The following is a 24179-nucleotide window of genomic DNA, read 5'->3' as shown; positions in this document are numbered from 1 at the left end:
TTATTTTTGAAGTATTCATTATTAAGTTAGTAATGGAAGATAATTTTTTTAGTGACAACATGATGGCCAATAATTTGGTAATTGATAAACTGTCAGGTATAGATTTATAGTTAATGAACCTCAAAGATGCAGACTGTAGCCCTCAGCATCACTAACATATTCTTGTACTCTTTTACTTCTTACACTGGTCTATTATGTACTTGTCTTTATTTGGAAATAAATATTAACAATAATTTGTTTCCACGGATGGTTATAGCAAGATAATTAATGTGAATGATATGTTAATACTACAGAACAACTAGACCCACATTTAACGCTAATAGTACATGCGAAAAAATAATTATATATAGCCTATAGCAAAAATATCAAAGGGTATAGTTGAAAGAGACAAATACATAATTATCATTTCACAACAAAATAGTCATTTTTCATCACCAGACATTGTAAGTCTGGTCTGTGGTTGTAAACAGAAGAGCTTGGGCCTCACATAATCTTGTGTTTTATAAAGCCACTACTATTCATGATCGCATTAATAAGTGATAAATTACAGGTAATTTACAGGAGGAAAATATGTGGTTACTGTAGAAGGGGAGCTGAAGGCAGGATACAAATATGACTGATCGAGATATAATGAGGTTTTTGATAAATCACCCTGATGTACTGGTGTGTCTTTTACTACTTTCTTCTTATTCTTGTGATCTGTCAGGAATTTTACAAGGTTTTGCTGGCTGCAACAAATGTCATTTCTTTTTGACAGAGTGAGCCTTTTCAGTCATCTGACCAATGGTGGCAATAGTAATAGCCCGTCATCTGACAAAGTGGGGAAATAGTCAGAGCCAGTCATTTGACAAAATAAGGCAATAGTCAGAGCCTGTCAACTGACAAAGTGCAGTAATAGTAATAGCCCGTCATCTGACAAAGTGAGGAAATAGTCAGAGCCTGTCAACTGACAAAGTGCAGCAATAGTCAGAGCCAGACATCTGACAAAGTAGGGCAATAGTCAGAGCCAATCATCTGACAAAACAGGGCAATAGTCAGAGCCAATCATCTGACTAAATAGGGCAATAGTCAGATCCTGTCAACTGACAAAGTAGGGCAATAGTCAGAGCCTGTCAACTGACAAAATAGGGCAATAGTCAGAGCCAGTCATCTGACCAAGTAGAGCAATAGTCAGATCCTGTCAACTGACAAAGTGCAGCAATAGTCAGATCCTGTCAACTTTCAAAGTGCAGCAATAATCAGAGCCAGTCATCTGACAAAGTGTAGCAATAGTCAGAGCCTGTCAACTGACAAATTGCGACAGTGGTTAGATACAGCCATTAGACAAAGTGTGGCAACAGTCAGTAAAGTCGACAGCCATTTATCCTGATGTGGAACTAAACACTTCCTGTGAGGTAATTTGAGTAGAGGAGGAAATACCTGTGGGGCACATTGTGGAAGTAACACAGGTAAGGAGTGCAGAGCATCTTATCACAAATCATCTGTATGCATATTAGGTAGAGCCTGTATAGACAAGTTTTCACAAAACATAAGGTGCTGATACAGTCATCTGATACCCCCCCCTTATCACTCCATCAGTAAACTAACCCTCCATGGAATTCAGTATATTTCTGCTTCGTCCCCCTGGAATATTGGGCCATCCCATTACACACTACGCGGGGGGTGGGGGAGGAAGGTTACCTAATCAATTTAGGTAACCTAATCAATTTAACTTGATATGGATCTGGCACTTTGTAAAAGGTTTACATAATGTATGCTTGATATTAAATTTCTGGCCTGGAATTTCAAGTAGATATGTATGTTTTCAACACGTGATACTGTAATTCATGTCATGAACGTGGTGGCACACCAATACATTAGCAATGGAACAAATTATAAACATATATGATTCACAAACATTATTCAGTTTTATGTATGATTAGACACATGAAAATAGATAGACTGTGAATCTAAATTTAGATTCAAAATGAGATATTGACACTTAACAAATACATAAAATTGACTGAGGGTGCAATCAAGAAAACAATTTATTGACAGCCTTCCAAATGTATTTTAGTAGTGGGGCAAAAGGTAGAGCCACTGAAAGTCATAAGACATTGTGACAACGGTAAATCATATGTTATATGACAAAGTGGAACCATGACAAGACATAGCTATATGACAAAGTGGAACCATGACAAGACATAGCTATATGACAAAGTGGGACAATGACAAGACATAGCTATATGACAAAGTGGNAGACATAACTATATGACAAAGTGGGACAATGACAAGACATAACTATATGACAAAGTGGGACAATGACAAGACATAACTATATGACAAAGTGGGACAATGACAAGACATAACTATATGACAAAGTGGGACAATGACAAGACATAACTATATGACAAAGTGGGACAATGGCAAGACACAACTATATGACAAAGTGGGACAATGACAAGACATAACTATATGACAAAGTGGGACAATGACAAGACATAGCTTTGTGACAAAGTGGGACAATGGCAAGACATAACTATATGACAAAGTGGACAATGACAAGACATAACTATATGACAAAGTGGGACAATGGCAAGAAATAGCTATATGACAAAGTGGAACCATGACAAGACATAGCTATATGACAAAGTGGAACCATGACAAGACAACTATATGACAAAGTGGGACAATGGCAAGACAAAACTATATGACAAAGTGGGACAATGACAAGACATAGCTTTGTGACAAAGTGGGACAATGACAAGACATAGCTATATGACAAAGTGGAACCATGACAAGACATAGCTATATGACAAAGTGGGACAATGGCAAGACAGCTATATGACAAAGTGGGACAACAGCAAGTCATATGTTATATAACAAAGTAGGGCATCCACAAACAGTTACACTACTCCTTTTGTTTTAAAGCTATTGTGTATGCACAAATTCTGCATTATAATGTACTTTTATCTTGACATCGCAATAAGTCCCCCAACCAAACCTTATTCATTAAGGTACTATGGCCATCTCAGTTTTTTCAATGTTTTTTAATGTATCGGTAATTATAATGAGACAATGAGTGGACTATATGTAGCATACCGCTGTAGACCACCAAAAAGGAGGGGGTCAAGCAAGAGTGGGTGAGAATGAGACAGAAAGATGAAGACAAGTGTGAAAGACACAGAGACTCATAAGGGCAGGTGAGAAAGACACAGAGAGACACATAAGGACAGGTCTGAAAGAAACAGAGACACATGAGGACAGGTGAGAAAGAAACAGAGACACATAAGAACAGGTGAGAAAGACACAGAGACACATAAGGACAGGTGAGAAAGACACAGAGAGACACATAAGGACAGGTCTGAAAGAAACAGAGACACATGAGGACAGGTCTGAAAGAAACAGAGACACATGAGGACAGGTGTGAAAGAAACAGAGACACATGAGGACAGGTGAGAAAGAAACAGAGACACATAAGAACAGGTGAGAAAGACACAGAGACACATAAGGACAGGTGAGAAAGACACAAGGACACATGAGGACAGGTGAGAAAGAGACAGAGACACATGAGGACAGGTGAGAAAGAAACAGAGACACATGAGGACAGGGGAGAAAGACACAGAGAGACACATAAGGACAGGTGAGAAAGACATAGAGAGACACATAAGGACAGGTGAAAAAGAAACAGAGACACATGAGGACAGGTCTGAAAGAAACAGAGACACATAAGGACAGGTGAGAAAGACACAGAGACACATAAGGACAGGTGAGAAAGAAACAGAGACACATAAGGACAGGTGAGAAAGAAACAGAGACACATGAGGACAGGTGAGAAAGACACAGAGACAAATAAGGACAGGTGAGAAAGAAACAGAGAAACATGAGGACAGGTGAGAAAGAAACAGAGACACATGAGGACAGGTGTGTACAGATGTAGAGGTTTACACTGAGGAGATAAATGGCTGGCACTAGTGATGAAGAACTTGAAATTGACTTGATATCTATCTCCAGCAGTGTGTCTGTCTTCAGCTCACAAGAAGAAACAATAGGTTCACCAAATCTTCCAAAACATTCTGTAAGATAATTCATCTTGCACTTTAAAAAGTCTTATCAACAGCAGAAATTTGTTTTCATAATATTTCAGAACAAGTGATTGGTAAATATTTGTTTTTGAACACTGTACCTTGCTTCAACTCAATAGTACCTCGCCTGGGAAGTACCTCTCTTGAACAGTAACTAACTTAAACACTACTTCAATTGAACCGTACCTATAAATTGAACAGTACCTAACTTGAACAGGGCCTCGCTTGAGAAGTACATATTTTGAACAGTACTGGTACCTCACTTAACCTTAGTTTGTTTTCATTCATTTTATCTTGATCATGATGCCAGTAACATGCTGCTATAGGGAAGAAGATCCTCCGAGTACTAACCTTCCTCAGCAAGACTGATGTCGACATCACTGAAGGCTGGATTAGACACGCCCCCCTCTGGAGACGGGACATCCCTCACTTCTTGTAAATGGTTTTTCTTCGAAGGTGTGCCAGGGGGACTGGACAGGCCTGAAACACAGAAACAGCGGTGAATCTACTGTCAAACAGTTAATTCAGGAAGAAAGTCTAGACCAGAACATACACAAAATATGTAGATAATACATTAATATTGAATCCATCAGAATTGTTCAGATGAACCCCTTGGTATAAACCATCAGGATGTACAATCAAGACAAACATGCACTCTTTGTGTGAACCATTTTTTGTTTGTTTGTTTGGGTTTTACATCCTATTAACGGCTATGTTCATTTAAGGACGTGCCAGGTTTTGGTGGTGGAGGAAAGGCAGAGTACGCGGAGAAAAACCACTGACCTTGTGGCCAGTACCTGGCACCTGCCCTACGTAGGTCTCAAACCAGACATCCAGTGGTGCTCAGGGCTAGTGGTAGCAGAATGTCAGACGCATTAACCACTCGGCCACTGCGGCCCCTATGTGAACCATCTTATGTTGTCACCCATGTATACAGCTAGGTAGACTTGAGTTATAAAGCTGATAGTATATGTAGGCTACACATTTTACCTGAGACTTGAGTTTGTGATGTCACTTATAGTAATTACCTGTTTATAGCATCACTTATTATAAGTTCTATATTAGTGCTATAAACGCATGCTTAATCCTGTGTATCTTTCATTTTTATTAACAAAGTCCTAATTATACCCATCCTAAAAGATATGATTATCGTATCTTACAAGTAAAATTCTATGAAGAGGAACTCTTTTTGAAAGAACATGACGTCAGTTATTTATATCCAGTAGCATGTATCATTCAAAGCATGGTAATCGAACCATACTCATATTTCTAAACATGAAGAAGGAAATACAAACTGAATTTTATTAAACCTCATAATTTTACTTCAAAGGACCAATCCATCTAAACAGGATAATCACAGACTATTAAGATTGCTTTTAAATGTTCGTGTTCTATTTGTACAAGTGTTGTTACCTATTGAAAGAGAAATATAATTAAAAGCAGGTTGATTTTAATACTAGTCAAATAGGCAAGAGCTTAAAAAGGAAAACAAAGTAAAAATCTTTAATTTCACTGCAATAAACACGGACATAAATATCTAAAAAAAAATCTTACACATCTTACAATTCCCGAAAAGGAAGTAACAAGTTCACAGAACTGTTCACATTTTCAGGAAAAGGAAGCCATTTCAACAGACAAGATTATATGCTTTCAAAACACATGTCAACTTGCCTTCTTCCTTAATTTATATTTCCTGTAAAGTGTCAGGTTATACAATAGTGTATTATTCTTTACAAGGAGCACTGGAAATTAACTATATAACACACGTTTATACAGTAGCAGCTGTCATCCTTAGAGTTTCAAGTTTTTGAAGTTAATGTCACATGAAAAAATCAAAACTATTGTCACATGACAAGTTTAAATTTATTGTCACACAGCAGTTTTCAAAGGAACTGTCACATGACAGGGTTTACAGATACTGTCACATGACAGGGTTTACAGGTAATGTCACATGACAGGGTTTACAGGTAATGTCACATGGCAGGGTTTACAGGTAATGTCACATGACAGGGTTTAAAGGTAACTGTCACGTGACAGGGTTATAATGTTACTGTCATAAAGCAGGGTTTAAAGAAACTTTCCTGTGACAGGTTAAAAGGAACTATAGCTATCACATGGCAGATTTCAAAGGTACTGTCATATACAGCTGTAGCAGGTTTTAAAGCTGTAGTCACATGACAAGTTTTTTTTAAAGTTATGGTCACATGACAAGTTTTTTATGTTTTTGTAACATTGCAGGTTTAAAGCTACTGCCACATTGCAGGTTTTCACACTTGACAATGCCTATCAAATCAAACATGGATAGAAATACACCCAAAAGATAAAAGGTCAAACAGATATTGGGCCCTACATCAATAACTCCGATATACTTGATCCCCGGCCTTTACACACCGTACACAGCCTGTACATAAGGATGGAGGTATTGATGGAACCTGCCTTTTAACTCATTGATCCTATACTTATCACTAAGCCACTAGAATTCATCATTTAATCATATATAAATCCATACCTCAATACCAGGAATATACACCAGACACTATGTGATGGAGTGTGTCTGAGAACCGCTACCTAAAGAACCCAAATATATAAGCATGTCTATAAAATAGGCTAAGGTGGGCTATCAATCCTGGCTAAACCTTTGTAACATAAATTCTTTGGTACAGAAATGATTTACACAAATATTAATTTTGCCTTATATTGATTGAATAATGCAAAACCAGTCCTCAGGTGATTAGTATCTTTTATGATTATGATTTAATATTATGAAGTAAATGTGTAGTTCTTCTTTAATTGATAAATATTCTTAAATCTAGCAAACGATACTGCAGATTAAAATGCAAGAATTCTACATGTTGGTGTGAAACCTCAAGATTGAGAAAACACTATAGGTTAACATGTCTCTTTTTTCATTTTTCAATTTTTAAAGAAATATTTATATGTATGTAATATACATTTTTGTACTAGAACCATTACTTCTTTCTTTTGAGGAGTAGCAATGTATTGTCACCAGATCAATTACTGTAACTGTATTGCCTCAGCTCTGAGTGATCGAAGCACATTCACAATTATGTTAAGGCTTAAGTATGCAATAGAGCCCTATGATATATAACCTAAATAGCTCCCTAGGTGCTTAGCAATTTGGGAAATCTGCATGATTGCAGAACATTCCAAAATCAAAAAAAAGAAAAAAATCAAATAAAAGACTTTTTTATTTCAAGCAAACTTGTTAAGAAATATGAAACATATACAGGATGCTCAGACAAGAAAAGTGCTCTTTTCAGAGATGATAACCTGCCTAGGTGTATGTCCCATCCAATGATAACCTGCCTCGGTGTATGTCCCATCCAATGATTACCTGCCTAGCTTTATGTCCCATCCAATGATAACCTGCCTAGGTTTATGTCCCATCCAAAGATAACCTGCCTAGGTGTACGTCCCATCCAATGATAACCTGCCTAGGTTTATGTCCCATCCAATCATAACCTGCCTAGGTTTATGTCCCATCCAATGATAACCTGCCTAGGTGTATGTCCCATCCAATGATAACCTGCCTAGGTGTATGTCCCATCCAATGATAACCTGCCTAGGTGTATGTCCCATCCAATGATAACCTGCCTAGGTGTATGTCCCATCCAATGATAACCTGCCTAGGTGTATGTCCCATCCAATGATAACCTGCCTAGGTGTATGTCCCATCCAATGATAACCTGCCTAGGTGTATGTCCCATCCAATGATAACCTGCCTAGGTGTATGTCCCATCCAATGATAACCTGCCTAGGTGTATGTCCCATCCAATGATAACCTGCCTAGGTGTATGTCCCATCCAATGATAACCTGCCTAGGTGTATGTCCCATCCAATGATAACCTGCCTAGGTGTATGTCCCATCCAATGATAACCTGCCTAGGTGTATGTCCCATCCAATGATAACCTGCCTAGGTGTATGTCCCATCCAATGATAACCTGCCTAGGTGTATGTCCCATCCAATGATAACCTGCCTAGGTGTATGTCCCATCCAATGATAACCTGCCTAGGTGTATGTCCCATCCAATGATAACCTGCCTAGGTGTATGTCCCATCCAATGATAACCTGCCTAGGTGTATGTCCCATCCAATGATAACCTGCCTAGGTGTATGTCCCATCCAATGAGAACCTGCCTAGGTGTATGTCCATTTAATGAGAATTAGTCATTCCCGGTTTTTGTCTTACCAGGTAAATAAGGTTATGAAAACTGATCCGTCATTATTCCAACATTATCTTGGAATCCTGCCTGAATCCAGACCTAAGGTGTCAATGTGTGCAGTATTAGGCATGGAGTCAAGATTTAAAAGATAGTTTGTGAACAGGCTTTCTTAAAAAAGATTGATTCCTTAAGAGCAATTGAAAAAAAGAAAATTGTGCAGCAGAATGTACACGAATCTGTTCAGAAATTAAACACTTTTGATTAACTTTGTAATTCATGTACAAATTGTTAACTAAAATACTTCTCACAATTTTTGCTTTGGCAAATTTAAAACCATATGTTCATACATTTCAAGGAGGAGAAAGTGAACATAGATATAAATTTGGTCCAGGACCAGCCATCCCTAATCCTATGGAATATTATTCCACTTGAATGCATGCCATCATTGATACAATATAATCAGCCATTGAACTAATGTTCCACCCACACAATCATTATCCTAGCCCCAGCGTCACGGATGATCATACATGAATAAAACCTGGGGTCACAGGTATCCATGCATGTATGAACCATGGGGTCACAGGTATCCATGCATGTATGAACCGCAGGGTCACAGGTATCCATGCATGCATGAACCCTGTGTCCTTCAGTACATTGAGATTTAAATCAGGGAGCATCACAGCTGAATGTAGACTTGATGGCTGACTGTAACAGGCTATCACACTTCCTACAGACAATCGGAGAGTTTTATCTCCCTTACAAATCAAATCTGCTCTACTTAATGTATAGCTATCAATAACTAAAGCATTTATCAATGAATGAAAACAAAATTGTGTAAATATCATAGTACAATCAAATGTGCCCTTGCTAAGATTAAGAGACAGCCCTTGCTAAGATTAAAAGACAGACTCATCAAATATCAAATTAAACAGCAATATTTACTTAGTTTACAACTATACATTTCTTTACACAATACAAGCAAACTATATAATTTGATTTTTGAACAACCTTGTGTAATGACCTTGTAAAATCTCAACTGATTGACGGAAATAATTTATTTTTAATTTCACACACAGCATGTTTGCCTCATCAGGCTGTGTCTTCATATCCTGTTGATTAATTCTCCTCATTACAGTAAATACACACTCTTGGGTATGGCATGTAGTTCATTAAGTTACAAACAGAGCATGTAGTTCAGCATGTCACAGGTAGTTCAGCATGTCACAGGTAGTTCAGCAAGTCACAGGTAGTTCAGCAAGTCACAGGTAGTTCAGCATGTCACAGGTAGTTCAGCAAGTCACAGGTAGTTCAGCAAGTCACAGGTAGTTCAGCATGTCACAGGTAGTTCAGCAAGTCACAGGTAGTTCAGCAAGTCACAGGTAGTTCAGCATGTCACAGGTAGTTCAGCAAGTCACAGGTAGTTCAGCAAGTCACAGGTAGTTCAGCATGTCACAGGTAGTTCAGCAAGTCACAGGTAGTTCAGCAAGTCACAGGTAGTTCAGCATGTCACAGGTAGTTCAGCAAGTCACAGGTAGTTCAGCAAGTCACAGGTAGTTCAGCATGTCACAGGTAGTTCAGCAAGTCACAGGTAGTTCAGCAAGTCACAGGTAGTTCAGCATGTCACAGGTAGTTCAGCAAGTCACAGGTAGTTCAGCAAGTCACAGGTAGTTCAGCATGTCACAGGTAGTTCAGCAAGTCACAGGTAGTTCAGCAAGTCACAGGTAGTTCAGCATGTCACAGGTAGTTCAGCAAGTCACAGGTAGTTCAGCAAGTCACAGGTAGTTCAGCATGTCACAGGTAGTTCAGCATGTCACAGGTAGTTCAGCAAGTTACAGGAAGGGCATATACATGTAGTTCAGCATTAGTTATAGGCAGTGAATGTAGTTCAGCTGTTCCCCGGTCACTCATTTCTCTTAGGCTGTGTTTCTTGTCAACATAACAGGAATGTTGCAATGAAACAAATTATGAGTGGTTGTGTAGGATTTAAAAGTGAGTGCTAACTTTGGTGAGGGGGGACACATTGTGAGGGGGGACACATTGCCTGAAAGATATCTGGTTGTGTACTAGGGAGACTCACAGAAAGAGACATGGCCAGACACCAGAGAAGATACATGGGCAGAAACTGCTGACCTGAACCACTGCCGCTGTAAGCAGCTTACAGCCTGCTGAGTGATATGTATTCCTGCAGGCTCTACACTTTGATGTGGTGGTGCTACTTACCCTACAAATCTATTTCTATTCACTTCAAGTACTCAAATTTTATCTGATTAAAAGAAAAATTCCTCAAGTATTGCCTAATGATTCAATAAATAGCTTTAAAACATTGCTCATTTTTAGGTTTTTGAAAACGTTTTTCGGTATTCCGCTTTCAAAGGGAACATGAAAATGTGTTGCACAGTCTGATTATGACCCAGCTAGACCCTCCACTTCTACAGGGTGTATCCTAATGGATGAAGAGCTTCTTAGATAAGGCCCAGATTTTCTTTACACCAGTACAAATTAATCAATAAACTGGCATTTTCCTAGACTCATTTCCCTCCAAATTTGAATTTGAATTTTACACAATTGAAGTAAAACCTTTTAATACATTTCTTTTTCTATTTAAGGTAGAGTATCCCAGAACTCAATGTTGTATCTCCAATGAAGAAGAGTTCCAATTTGATGGCCTTTTTCTCACTAAGAGTTGCTTGCATGCCCATTTTCTAAAGCAAAACCAGATACAAAAGAAAATGTTTATTGCTGAACAGTTATTCCTTTTTCACAAATATATCCCTGCTATGGTAATTTGAAATCCAGACTTCCTGATTAAAGCAGGAAGACATCCATTGAACAATCAATCAATGTTTGTTTAAGAATAATTATACAATGCTCTTACTTCCTTAAAAGATCCACAACATATAACTGTAGTGAGACTCTCTACCTTGAGACAATTTTGTTAATTGAACAATATCTAAATTAAATAACACTTCTCGATCCCTGCCATTAATGAACATGAATCAAATGGAATGCATATTTTCACTTGCAATATTATTTTCAGGATTGTTCAAAGAGCAATCTTTGTGTCTGTGAGGTCCCTATAAGTAGTTAATACCAGTGTGTTTGGATGTATATACTGTATGTTTACAATACAACAACTGAGGGATGGGTTACAAGTTTAAGGGTCAGAGGTTTCGGATAACATGTACATGTAGCTACACCTTACGAGGCAGTGAGAGACACAGGTGAGGATGATTGATGCTACATGTACCATATTTGACACCTTGAATTTAATGGGGCATTAACTCCCTTGCAGGCACACCATATAAACACCCCTCCACACACGGCCCCCTATACACACACACACACTCACAAACCCCTCACCCTCCCATTGTTTATGTAACCCCTTCCCCCCATGAATCATATACCCCTCCCCCCATTCCCAATCGATATGTCACAGGCAATATGACCCGAGCATGACCTTATTTGGACTTAGCTATGTGACAGGCAAGACAAGATGACCTGATCATGAATTTGTGACCATTTGTGGTGTATATTAATCATTTTTGTTCAGTTTAGAATCTTTGATATCTTAAGTGTAATAAAATTAGTGTCATGTCTAAAACTGCCCTAAAACCATCCCCACCACCTTAATAAGTATTTGTGATACCTTCAGCTTGATACTGTACTACTTCTATACCTGTCCCCTGAATCATCCAACACACAAGACTTAAGTCCCAATAAGAATGGTGTGTACTCATTATCATTTCATGCAACAGTTCAAAATGTAATTTAACACACACTAGTAAAAATGTATCATTTAGTTTAATTGACTTAGTTCTATGAGAAATATGGACTTAGGGTCCCTGTCCCACTGCAGACAAACACTACACAATTTCACTGTCGTTTTTCTAGGCCATGGAAATGTGTAACCACTGATCAGGTAACTCAGTTGGATAGGTATGGTCTGTTGCTTTTTCACTCGCAGAACACTGTGTTTTTTTGCTTACCCAGCATATCAACTTGATAAATTTTACATAAAAAATCCACAAGGCATGGTTTTCATTTCAGAAACAATTTATTAGAACTATCTATTAGCATGCTGGTAAGCAAGTTCCAACTCATGGGTACAGTTTTTTAGCAGCAGTGGTATATGGGGATCTTTAAAGCTTTGTGATCCTACGGTCAGATCTGGAGACATCTGTGGTTTAGGATAACTACGGTACTATTGATCACACAACAGGTGATGAATTGTAAGTTACTTATATACCAGAAGCGGCTATGCATGTCAATTACCTATCTCTAATTCACTATACACAACATGTATGCACAGGTACACACAGGTGTGTATAAAAGACAGTCTATACCTGTTAACCTAATTACAGGTACGTTATTTAGGTCATCTCACAAAACAGTTTCTTATGTCGGGTATACAATACTCTGGAGGTTTAATGCTTAGCCAGGCACATAAAACACTTTACATATATGGCCTCTTAAGTGGGTTATAATGACCTAGAATGGAATTTGATTACCTGGCTATCATGTGTATCTACCTGTATAACAGATAATTGTGTACCTGCCAATCAATACCTACCCAATAGACAGTCTGGCCATCCCAGTACAACAGTCAGTAGTAGCCTTGCCTTTGATTTACTTTAATTAGAATAATGTCCATTTATTTCCTATCTATTTGCCCTGAAGATAGTCATCTTATAGTGTCAGTATATCGTTTGTCTCCTCATTTGATGTACCCAGTATCACACAAATATATGTTTAATTCTGATAAATCTCTTCATCTTGTTGCTGCTTCTGTAACAGGTGAATGTTCATTTCCATTTTAATTCATCTCTTCATTTATGAACAAAAGGTGAATTTGAAAAACCCATTATAATCTCAAACTATTGGCCACACATTTTCAAAATTTCTAACACATTTACAGTTATATATATATATAAAGCCCCCTATTGGATATCCGTCCAACACTGGGTATATAATGCTACTTTTGAATGAAATAAGAAAGGAAGGTTATCCGAGCGAGATTATTACCGATTACATCATCATTATAATCTACAGAGCGTTAGTCGTCACTTGGCAATGAACATCTGTTTTGTCCTAAACCATATCACCAGACACCTACATTTATCTATGTATATACCAATCTTAATCTGATATTAATGTACAACGTAAGGTAAACATCCTGATAGTAATACAACACACCACCTGTCTCATTACACAACAAGCCACACAAGTCCATTAATAGACATTTATACAAATATCCTATACACCAACTTGCATTATTCAGCACACCTGTGTGCTCAAGCAAAAACTACTGAATCGTACCTGAGGAATTATACCTGGTAACGAGAAATCAATCACATATACGGTAATTATACTGATCATACCTGAGGAATCAATCACTTAGTCATTAACTCCTAATTAATGTCCCTATTTAAATATTATATCTATATAGGACATAATTACTTGTTGATATAGATTACACCTACAACTTACATAAATATGCATGTTTCGAGTTTGTTTATTCACGATACTAATCAACCCAGATTTGTATACTATATTGATTTGTCTGTTTACAGTAAAAGCAGACAATTAACATCACTTCATATAATTTCCTGATGGTTGAGTTTGACTGCATTTTCAACTGTAGTTTGTAACCACATAATCTGGGATTATCCCATGGCTGTTGTTTACCCTTAAAAGTCTCAACTGTTTTGACCATAATTGACCATCATCTGGTTCTGTCTGGGATAATTATAACCCCTGACCTTGCCTCAGTCTGATTGCCTGGTAACCTGGTTTCCCCATCACCTTGACTGAACTGATTACCTTGTGATCTTGCCTCACCCTCACTGACCTATAACCTTACTTTATCTCATTAAAATATGACCTTGACTAAACTGACTGTCCTTGTGACTTTACCTGATCTTCAATAACCTAAACAAACTGATTGCCTTAAATTGTGACCTTGCCTCAATGCACCTTCACTAACCTATGACCTTGACTGAACTGATTGCTGTGCTGCTTTGCCTCTTACTGCCCTGTCACCTTAGCTTGACTGAACTGCTGCCTTCTGACCTTGCTTAACCCTGACTGAAATTATGACCTTTAACCCTCTCAAACTTATGACCTTGGGTGAACTGATTGTCTTACGACCTTGCCTCACTCTCACCAACCTATGACCTTGACTGAACTAATTTCCCTTGTGACCCAATACTTATCATCAAAGCTAGGAAGACAAGGGTACAATTGTTACACTACAAAAGCAATACAATTGGTAGTGTTTTACAAGAGACAGTGCTGATGTGTCATTCATGACGTGATAGATGTACTGTGAAGACATTAATGATCCCAGTTGGTGACCTCCGGAGTGTGGATTATGAAAGCTTACGCAAAGGTAACAAACTGTACATGGATGATCTGTCTGTCCTAGGCAATCTGCCTGTCCTAATAAAAACATTGACAAATCCGATCGAATGTGAAAAGGTATGTGGTCACCTGCCCAATCATATAGGTTTTATCTGGGTACTCTGGTTCCTCCCACATTAATTAAGACACCCCTTTATTGTGGATTTAGATATAAAGTTATTTAAAATATTGATAATTGCTTTTGGGTGCAGGTAATAAGTATGATTGAAGTATTATCTGCATTATATTAGGTTTTAAAAAAAAACAGGATCAGAGGCACCGAACGAGGTTAATTATCTGTACTAATGATTTCAGTACACAAAAGCCTAACAACAGTGAATGATCAGTGCTAAATGTTGGAGTACACAAAACAAGTGTGATTATATACCTACAGCCTACATTTGGTGAATGTTAAAAGTTAAGATTTGCTCCAGGGGAAAGGCGGTCCATTTCATACAGACTTTATAAAAGTCATGTACCTCTTTAATATGATTAATCCGTCCATTATCCAACTTTATACCCCAAACCAACACAGGACTGGCATACTGCCCAAGTGTTAGTCCAGAGTACTGTAATACTATATTACTTATCTCAAATTAACGGAAATAACATAAAAATTCACTTTCATAAATAAATAATGTCTTAGTGTTTAATTTTTTATGAACACTATGTCAGATTTTCCAAGCATGTACTTAGGCAGCCATAAAATTGAGGGTTTACTTCCGATGTGTTGTATAGTGAAGTAATTCTGTGTGAAGTTTAATGATCTCTGACAGGAAACCTGCAGATACCTGTTCCACCATTAGGCACACAGGGAACTCATCTTACACCTATAATCTTTGCTCCAAGTGTCTCCATTACAGACTGTGAGCTAACTCGGATGACATTCCTGTTACAGTGACTGAGCAAACACATGACACTGAGCTAACCTACTGGATCTCCACACACACATTTCATTGATATTCTGAAGACTATATCAGAGATATTGGTCACTAGTTAGATAAAATAATCAGTTGGTTTCTTAAGGAGGCATGCTAACTTACATCTAACATTTCTTATGCTAGAGTTATCTCCTCTAAATTTCATTTTAATAACATATTTTAATAATCATAATTTCCAGAATACCTTTTATCAATGTGTGGATTCTAGCATTGAACTGTAGTTAGGAACTCTTTGGAACAGAGACACATGACATCACAGTGAGGTAGCTTGTATCCTTAAAATCATTGTCTTTGTACATATGCTCTGGATGAAAATGGTAAGATTTTAATTTTAATTTGTGCTTTGGATGAGAATGGTGTGATTTTGCTAACAAGTCATTATAGTATCACATACCAAGTATATGTAAATTCACAATAAGTGAGACTGACTGGTTAGCATGCGAAGAGGCCATTAACGGTCTAAGTGACTATGGGGTTCCTCTAGTGATCCTGTCATTTTGTCTACTACATAGAGCTATTTACCGATGATAAAACACCTTCAGGAGGTCTCACTCCTCGCGTGATTCGGACCAATTTTGTCATGAGACTGACCCCTATATTATATACTACTCGCTCCACTACAGAATTGGGCAAGACGCACGCACCATTGGGGAACGAAGATAAAGCCTAAAGTATTGTGTCCCTGTCAACTGTCAGGGACAAGCTTTGTATACTGGACCTGATGGAAACCTGTGGCGCCAATCCTGCAAACATTACAGGCTTTCTTTCAAAAATAAATTGGAGGGATTAAGGAGATGAGGCAGAAGTTCAGTGACAGGGTTTGTCCTAGACAGAGTCAGGTGTTGAAGGTCGTCAGATGTTGTCAAGGTCACGTAAAAGACACTGATGCATAAAGGGTCCATTTCCTGGGGCAAGGATCTAACTAAGCTTTATTATATAAATCATACAGTAGTTAAAATTCTCCATTCTATATCTTGGTCATGTTCAGACCAGAAGTTTAACAAACCATAAAGAAAAAGGAATGTTTACATCAATATAAAGTTATATATAATGTGTGTATTATTTCTGTTATAATTAAGAAAAGGAATTCTATATTGGTTTTGCATTGGAAAAAATTATTTCAATTTTGATTGAATAATATACTGTCAAGTATAGATGATATATTATATTCATTCGGATTTGTAAAAAATATCAAATGCCATGTTTTTAGTCCAAATATTTTTCTGATAGGTAGTAACATTTAGTTTTTTCTTTCAGTTTTTTATATGGTTCAGATAGCTTAGCATAAGGTTATCTTTCATCAGTGATTTTGTCAAATATTACCTCATATAGTGCTGAAGAGATTATGAAATATTTCACAGGTCCACGTACTTGACGACAAGGAAAATAAAACATTACCTGGGTCTATCAATACATAATATAGATACCATTGTGTCAAACGATTTTTTAAACAATATTTTCAAAACTGTCAGCATAATGTATGGACTCGTGTAAATAATGCAGTTTATGATAATTTGACTATCTAAATAATTCCTTTCAGTCTATTTGACCTTAATGTCTTGGGGCTGTATTTTATTTCAAAACATAATTAAAAAGTTATAAAACCATATGGAAGCAATCATTTTAGAAAAAAACACTTAAGTAGAAATTTTATATGCAGGCTTTTCTATAACAGATCGTGATCTATCCCATCTGGCTAGATATGAACGCACCTTTACAGTGGTCGTTATCACACCTGACCAGACAGATGAAACTGCACTGAATAATTGATTAGCAAATAGAAGAATTACACCTGCATGCTGCGAGTCAGAACTGCTAACGTGATTATAAAACAACATGTTTTTCTAACGTTAATGATATGTAACATGATCTGGAGATTGTTGATTAAGTACATACATGAACATATTAAGGTACATAAATGTACACCTCAAAGTACATAAATACACATATCAAAGTATATAAATATACCTATCAAAGTACATAAATATACCTATCAAAGTACATAAATGAAACTTGATTTTTTGGGTATCCACCCCCCTGTTGTTACTAAAAGTACATAAATGTACATATTATAGTACAAAAAATGTACATTTCAAAGCACATAAATGTACACATTTCAAAGTACATTAATGTACACATTTAAGTACATAATAAACTAAGTAATGTACATGATATGTACATATAAACATACATAATAAGGTACATAGATAAAGTACATAACTGATACAGTTGCCTTTTAAGGATCCCTGTCCCACTACACTGCCGTTGTTAATACATATACAGTAACCTCCCCTTAATTTCTATTTGGATATAACTGCACACACCTCCGTTGTCTAGGTAGCTCAATAGGTTTCAGTGATGGTATAACAATCTGAAGTCCAGGGTACGAAACCTCAGGTCTGGCCCCGGAGAATATTTTACACTCAGAACACATTTTTTTATTTTATTTTGTTTGTTTCTCAATTATGTATACATAAAAGTCCTGCAAAGTATACTTTTATTTTCAAAAATGATTTAACAAAGCTATTGTCACACCAGAAAAATAAGTTTTGAATGCATAGTTTCATTTTTTGGCATTGGTGCAGGGGTCCTTAAGTCCAACAGCTGAGTATAGGATAACCCAACTTTGATACCTCTCCAATACAAAGACTGTTGGCTGTCGTCTTGATAAAGATGTACACATGTGTAAGATGTACCTGTATAACTGTCTGTCTCATGTTCAGTGATAGTGAAAGCCTTGAGCATGCTGATTATGATGACAATATTTCCAGCGGAATTAAAATATGGAAAGAGATTGCCTTCAGTTGGTCTGAAACATTAGATGCAGTTTTATAGCTTTGTTCATTTGTCTGATTAGAAACAAGTTTGTGTTGGAAATGATCTATTGTATAAATGCTTTGAGTTTTGCAGCAGGTTGCAGATTAGAATGTGTTTTAATTACCTGTATGCAACTTTATGCAGCATTCATTAACTATTGTGTAATGTTTTTCATCATAATTCCAGTGTTGTGTCATCTTGCTATCTATTTACCAGGTATTATGAAGTTTTCTTAAGGCCCTGTGAGATACTACAGGAAGTGTAAATCTATGTCGCCTGTCACCCACCATTACTTATAGCCACAGGCCTGTCTGGCCACGTTCTGGTGACAAATCGGTCCTGCCACACGGACCTGTTAATTAACTAGACAATGCTACATATGTAAGTGACTGTTTCTGCAGGGATTGACAAATCTCTCTTCATAACAACATTGTACGCCTATTACTGTACATATCCTAGCAGTTTTATGTCCAATTTGAAGATTCATTAGAAAATCTGCTATGGCCAAATAACTTTTTATGTTTTGTTCTTATATAACAATTTTTATATCTGCCATATGTTTGTAATAAAAGAACCAAGTAAGGTATATGCCCTTACATTTGAAGGCTTTTTAATAAATGTCCTCAGGCTTTGGAGCCTTGAAGTAGATGTCATCGAGTTCTGAAGGCTTTTTAATAAATGCCCTCGTGTTTTTACACTAGCTATATATTATAGGGTTACGTTCCTCTCTGTTATCACCCTAGACCTACACTGGTAGGTTGTTGACATCAACAACGTAGATAATTGTAATTGGAGGTGTCTATGTGTTGTGACTGCCCACCTGGAATGTGGCCCTAACCCATTATCCAATCAATGTTAATCCCCTTGAAACAAACTTTAAGTCTTATTTTACACAGTGATAAAATCAACCCTAGGTCCTTATCTCTGCAAATATAAGACACTCACAATGAGGCTAGTTATAGCAATCATTTCCACGCAATAGCTTCCGTAGCTGCCGACCTCGGTACGCGTGGGCGGTGACGGGTGAAGATTGTCCAGAAATCCTAAAGTGTGTGCTTCCCTCCCTCGGTCAGCCACAGCATGCCTTCGTGACCTGGAGGCCAGACAATGTTTTGGTTTGTTTGTGTGGAGTGGTCAGCTAACCGCCAGATGGATTAGGTATGGGATGTATATATTACAATTAAAACATTGGGAACGGTACATGTAGGATTGGTACCACATATAGGGATAAAGGAACCATACCTCACTCCTATAACCGCCTGAGGGGTCACAGGCCCAATGGCTGATATGGGCGAGGGTTGATCTGATGTAGGATCATGGAAATGGTCATATTAAAAGCATTTTATTATCACTACAAACACTGTCAATATCTATAAGTAATGTTCGAACTATTAAGGAGATATATAGAGAGAGAGATTGGGCCGAGATATGGCCTATATGCACAGCTAACAATATTGCACGCCCATATCACAAATAACTAAATGATAAGGAACAAATACTCACACATAGGAGTTCTACAATTACCCAATTCACATGCTCAGGAGTGGGTATAGTACGAATATCTCACACTTACAATTTGTGTGATTACCCAAAACAGGCTCAGGACTACTGGATATAGGACGAATATCTCACACTTACAATTTGTGTGATTACCCAAAAATGGCTCAGGACTACTGGATATCTCACACTTGAAATTGTACAATTTAAGAAAAGATAAGTGTTTAATATCACGCAAATAACTGTCAACACTTTAGGAAATTACAAAATCTGTAATTGTGGTACGGTAACAGGTAAATTAATTATCAACTGATGGTTATTTGACTTTCAAATTTATCGATTTATTTTTCTGTACCAGAACTACAGTAAACCATTATATACCTACTGTAATCCAAATTTCAGAATGGAATCTAACAAGGCCAGCACATCACATAGGTAGTACACCATCAGCCAACGTAATTATATACCAACTGTTCATTTGCGTATCTGTGCTAATATATTCCACCGCGACACTTTGTCATACCTGTCAGGTAAAGCTTAAAAACCACACAAGTTACCTGCGTGGAATACCTGTGTGAAATACCTGTCATCTGCTCAGCAAACTAACCACAATTGCTACCTGCATGAAATACCAATTTGGAGGATGTAGAAGATATTTGTAGTAGATGATATTTACAAAAGCAATTTGGGGGATGAAGTTGAGATGAGATGCCACTACCAAACCCCATATATAATGCTGATATCCATCAAGGCAGAAGTGTGACATAAAATCTGTGTGATTCCAGTGCTGTTTACTCCTGTATTAATACAGAATGACTAGCTGGAGCCAAACAATTATTACAAATAATCCAGAAAACAATTCAGGTCATCAATCACTGTAAAGATTTCCTATGTGAAATAACTCTACACTGAAGACATAAATAATAATTGTAATCAGCAGGCAAGATTTCCCCTACAAGACTCAGGTATGCTAGAGTTTTCACTGAACAAGTCTCCGTCAATAAAACGCCAACATTTTCAATGTACACGACTCCCTCCAACAGAACATTTTCTTGAGTTTTCTCCAGATATTTTTATTACCCCTATCATTTGAAAAGCCCTATTGACCTTGAACAATGATTGGTAATGATTGACTACAACTCCTGACCTCCTGACCTCCATATACACTGACAAAAAAAGTCGAACTTGATGTAGTGTCCAATATCAATGAAGTATTTTCTATTGAAATTTTAATTTAGAAATGTTAAAAGTTAGTGGAATACCTCCATTTACCCTGAGATAAGCCGCTTGAAGCAGGTTTTGTGAAAAAGTCCACAGACATGTTAAAATTGGAAATGACTGTTACATGTCAAGTGCCAATTTCCTTCGAGAATAACTGTGTGATTGTAAACCACATCCAACGGTCAACCTCTCGATACCCAATACGCGGCATGCTGTCTGTTATATCAGCATGTTACCCTACCGGACCACGATCTTTACCACACCCTGTAGGGCAATTGTACCCAAGCTAAAACATACAATCTCTCTCTATATCCCCACCTTCCAACTATTCTAATACACTGTAGTTCAATCTCTCTATATACCCTAACATAGATCTCTCAGACTCCAGACCATTTAAAAGCACTACCAATATACCTGAACCTACCCCTTATTCTAACAGGATCTACATGTGGTACTTACAAAATGTACATCCTATTTGACATGTATAGCTTACATCGTAATAACATATTGACGTACCTATTTTAATTTGGCCTTTTTTAGTAATCAGATAGAGAGAACTTGTCACTTGTTCTCAATGCACGGTTTGTCACTTTGCATTACCTACATAATACACCCCCTCTATGATTGAGCCTACCGAATCATAGAAATACAAATGCACCCTCATTGACGTAATAAGGGAGCAGAGCATATGTAAATAATGAGTGGGGTGTCTTTAATAAGACTTGTTTTCCCCTAAATAACATACATGTACAAACGTAACTCATATCTTGATTAATGATAATGATAATTTGAGGTTCTTATAAACCGCTTTATCACCACCTAGTTCGTAGGTCGTCTCAAAGCAGTTCACAAATTATTATCCGTGGTTATAGGGCCTTTGCAACCAGCCAATATCAGCTAGCATTCTACAATTCTAGCACTGTCCAGCCACGTACTCATTTACAGCTGAGTAGACTGGAACAAACAGAGTAAAGTATCTTGCTCAAAGATACAACACAGTGCCATGCCGTGACTCGAACCCGCAACCCTTCGGTCTCGAGCCCGGCGTCCTACCACGAGACTACCGTGCCTCCGGTTATTTTTCAACTGCAGCAGGCAGCAGAGACATGATGCTCAGTCTTCTGTTAATTTCCCCATTAATAAAGCAATTTGATATACCTTATCTACATAAGCACCTGTCAGACTGAATTGTCACATGAGAGAGAAATAAACTATTGAGTTTCCCTTATTTGGAGACTCTCTTGAAAAATGAACAAGAGGCATCACGTTTTATATCATGATCGCTGGAGTTCCAAATGACTAAAGCAGACAGCAACAATGGCCATCTTGACTGTAGTGTTATTACATGTATTCCATTTCTATAACAAAATATGTATTGTCGTTATAATAGGGAAACATGATTCTCCCTTTGCCCTCATGAAATTGATAAATCTCAAGGAAACAAAGAATCATGTTTCCCTACAATAAGGCAATAAGTGTGAATCATCATCTGCAACATTATATCAGTTATTTTAGAGCGGGGGAGTTGTCTTATCCACCAAACCAGTGGGAAGACTTTTAATTCAGAAAATTATATAATCTAGAATAGAAAAATTCCATAATTAACATTAAGAAATAAAGTAACCTTCCAGTTCCTAAAATCTCTAGAAGGGCACCCTTATTATAGCTAATTAGGTCAAATACAGCATATCTGTAGGTTTCCCAAGTTTAAGCTTCCAAGTGATAGTATGGTAGTCCTTCATCAGAATCCTCTGTTTCTCGGCTATACTCTCAATTTGTTTGGAGAGTGAAATCATTGGATTTCCTGTCTGAAGACTCGATCACATCTGCACTTTAATTTTGATCAAGCTTTTGGTCCTGATAGCCAACTTTTTTAGTCTGTCCGATTTCATGTCAACAAAAAGACTCCTTACACTTACAGCACTGACCTGCTGGATGACATGAAGAATACCTTCAGAAATTCAAATTAAAGATATTTGGCTTAAGTAAACTCTCTTACAAAGACCTTTTCTCCCTACCATGCTCCTTAATCTTAAAGTGTAAACCTGCAAGTGTCATAAAGACAAGGAAAGCTTGGCAATGAGATTTCTGACTAAGCTACTCACTTACGAAGGACCCTCTGTCCCTATTTATACCACAACTCCTGTATGGCCCCCACCCCAAACCTCTATTAACACACCTGGTCAGGTTGGACAGACATCACCTATATTGTAAGGTGTGTCAGGTGGGTCTGGTCTGTAAGGTCAAAGTGCCAGGAAGACCTTTAATAGGTAAGTATACCTGCGCAGGTGTGATAAATGGGGAGCGAGAACCTGCTGACAGGACATCGTGGATCTGGAATGTTGTCACGCTTGATATGGTTTCTTGTTCCTCTTTGATCCTGTACAACCTCACAGTTATAAATCATCCTAAAATAACGCTGGTGACATGCCGACAGAGCCCTGTAGGTACAGAGCTGTGACATGCGGTGTTATTATCACAATAAGTAGTCAGAATATACCGATCAAATGTCCCGCGGCAATACACCACGCAACTTCATTCATTGTTTAAGTCAAAAAATAAGTTTATTGTTATGTCAATTTCAAAACGTTGTTTTTGTTCACTTAATGTATCACCAGTTTCTTTCTTTTAGTTTACCTAGACACATAATTCTAATAAATCAACAATTATTTAAATCATTTTTTAAACTTATATATAAACTATAAAAAATTAAATCAAATGAATTCACATTGGCTTTCCCCACTTGATAATTTCAACACATATTTGTCTCACGCTAATAAATCATAGAAATAGAGTGTGGCTGACACGAACCAGCTGTGCTGGTAACGGCCCCGGGAAGATGAATGTACACATACTCACAGTAGTGCACATTAAATTTGTTATTGTTTCTTCTGAATGAAATAAATAATAATAACAAATTCCTAGAGTCATAACTCTATTATCAGTATGTCAAAGTGGATGTTCTTTGAGAATTCCTACTTTATCATCTTAATCGATGTTAACCTACTTTCCCTGTGTGTCGCCCCTACGTTTATATATCCGTTGGAATTTTTTA

At 37.4% G+C, this 24179-nt stretch overlaps 1 protein-coding gene across 1 annotated transcript in view; it reads right to left on the bottom strand.

Moving 5' to 3' along the window:
• Window positions 1–24179, bottom strand: part of LOC110445247 — a 46922-nt gene that overhangs the window by 18321 nt on the left and 4422 nt on the right. The window contains exon 2 of the mRNA XM_021489749.1: window positions 4416–4544. Within this exon, the coding sequence (XP_021345424.1) occupies window positions 4416–4544 (129 nt within the window). The remainder of the gene's footprint in view (window positions 1–4415; window positions 4545–24179) is intronic.

This window comes from Mizuhopecten yessoensis, unplaced genomic scaffold (genome assembly GCF_002113885.1).
Source record: "Mizuhopecten yessoensis strain PY_sf001 unplaced genomic scaffold, ASM211388v2 scaffold2137, whole genome shotgun sequence".
Lineage (NCBI taxonomy): Eukaryota > Metazoa > Mollusca > Bivalvia > Pectinida > Pectinidae > Mizuhopecten > Mizuhopecten yessoensis.
Note: the sequence above shows the minus strand (reverse complement) of the source record. Positions and strands in the feature narration are given on the sequence as shown.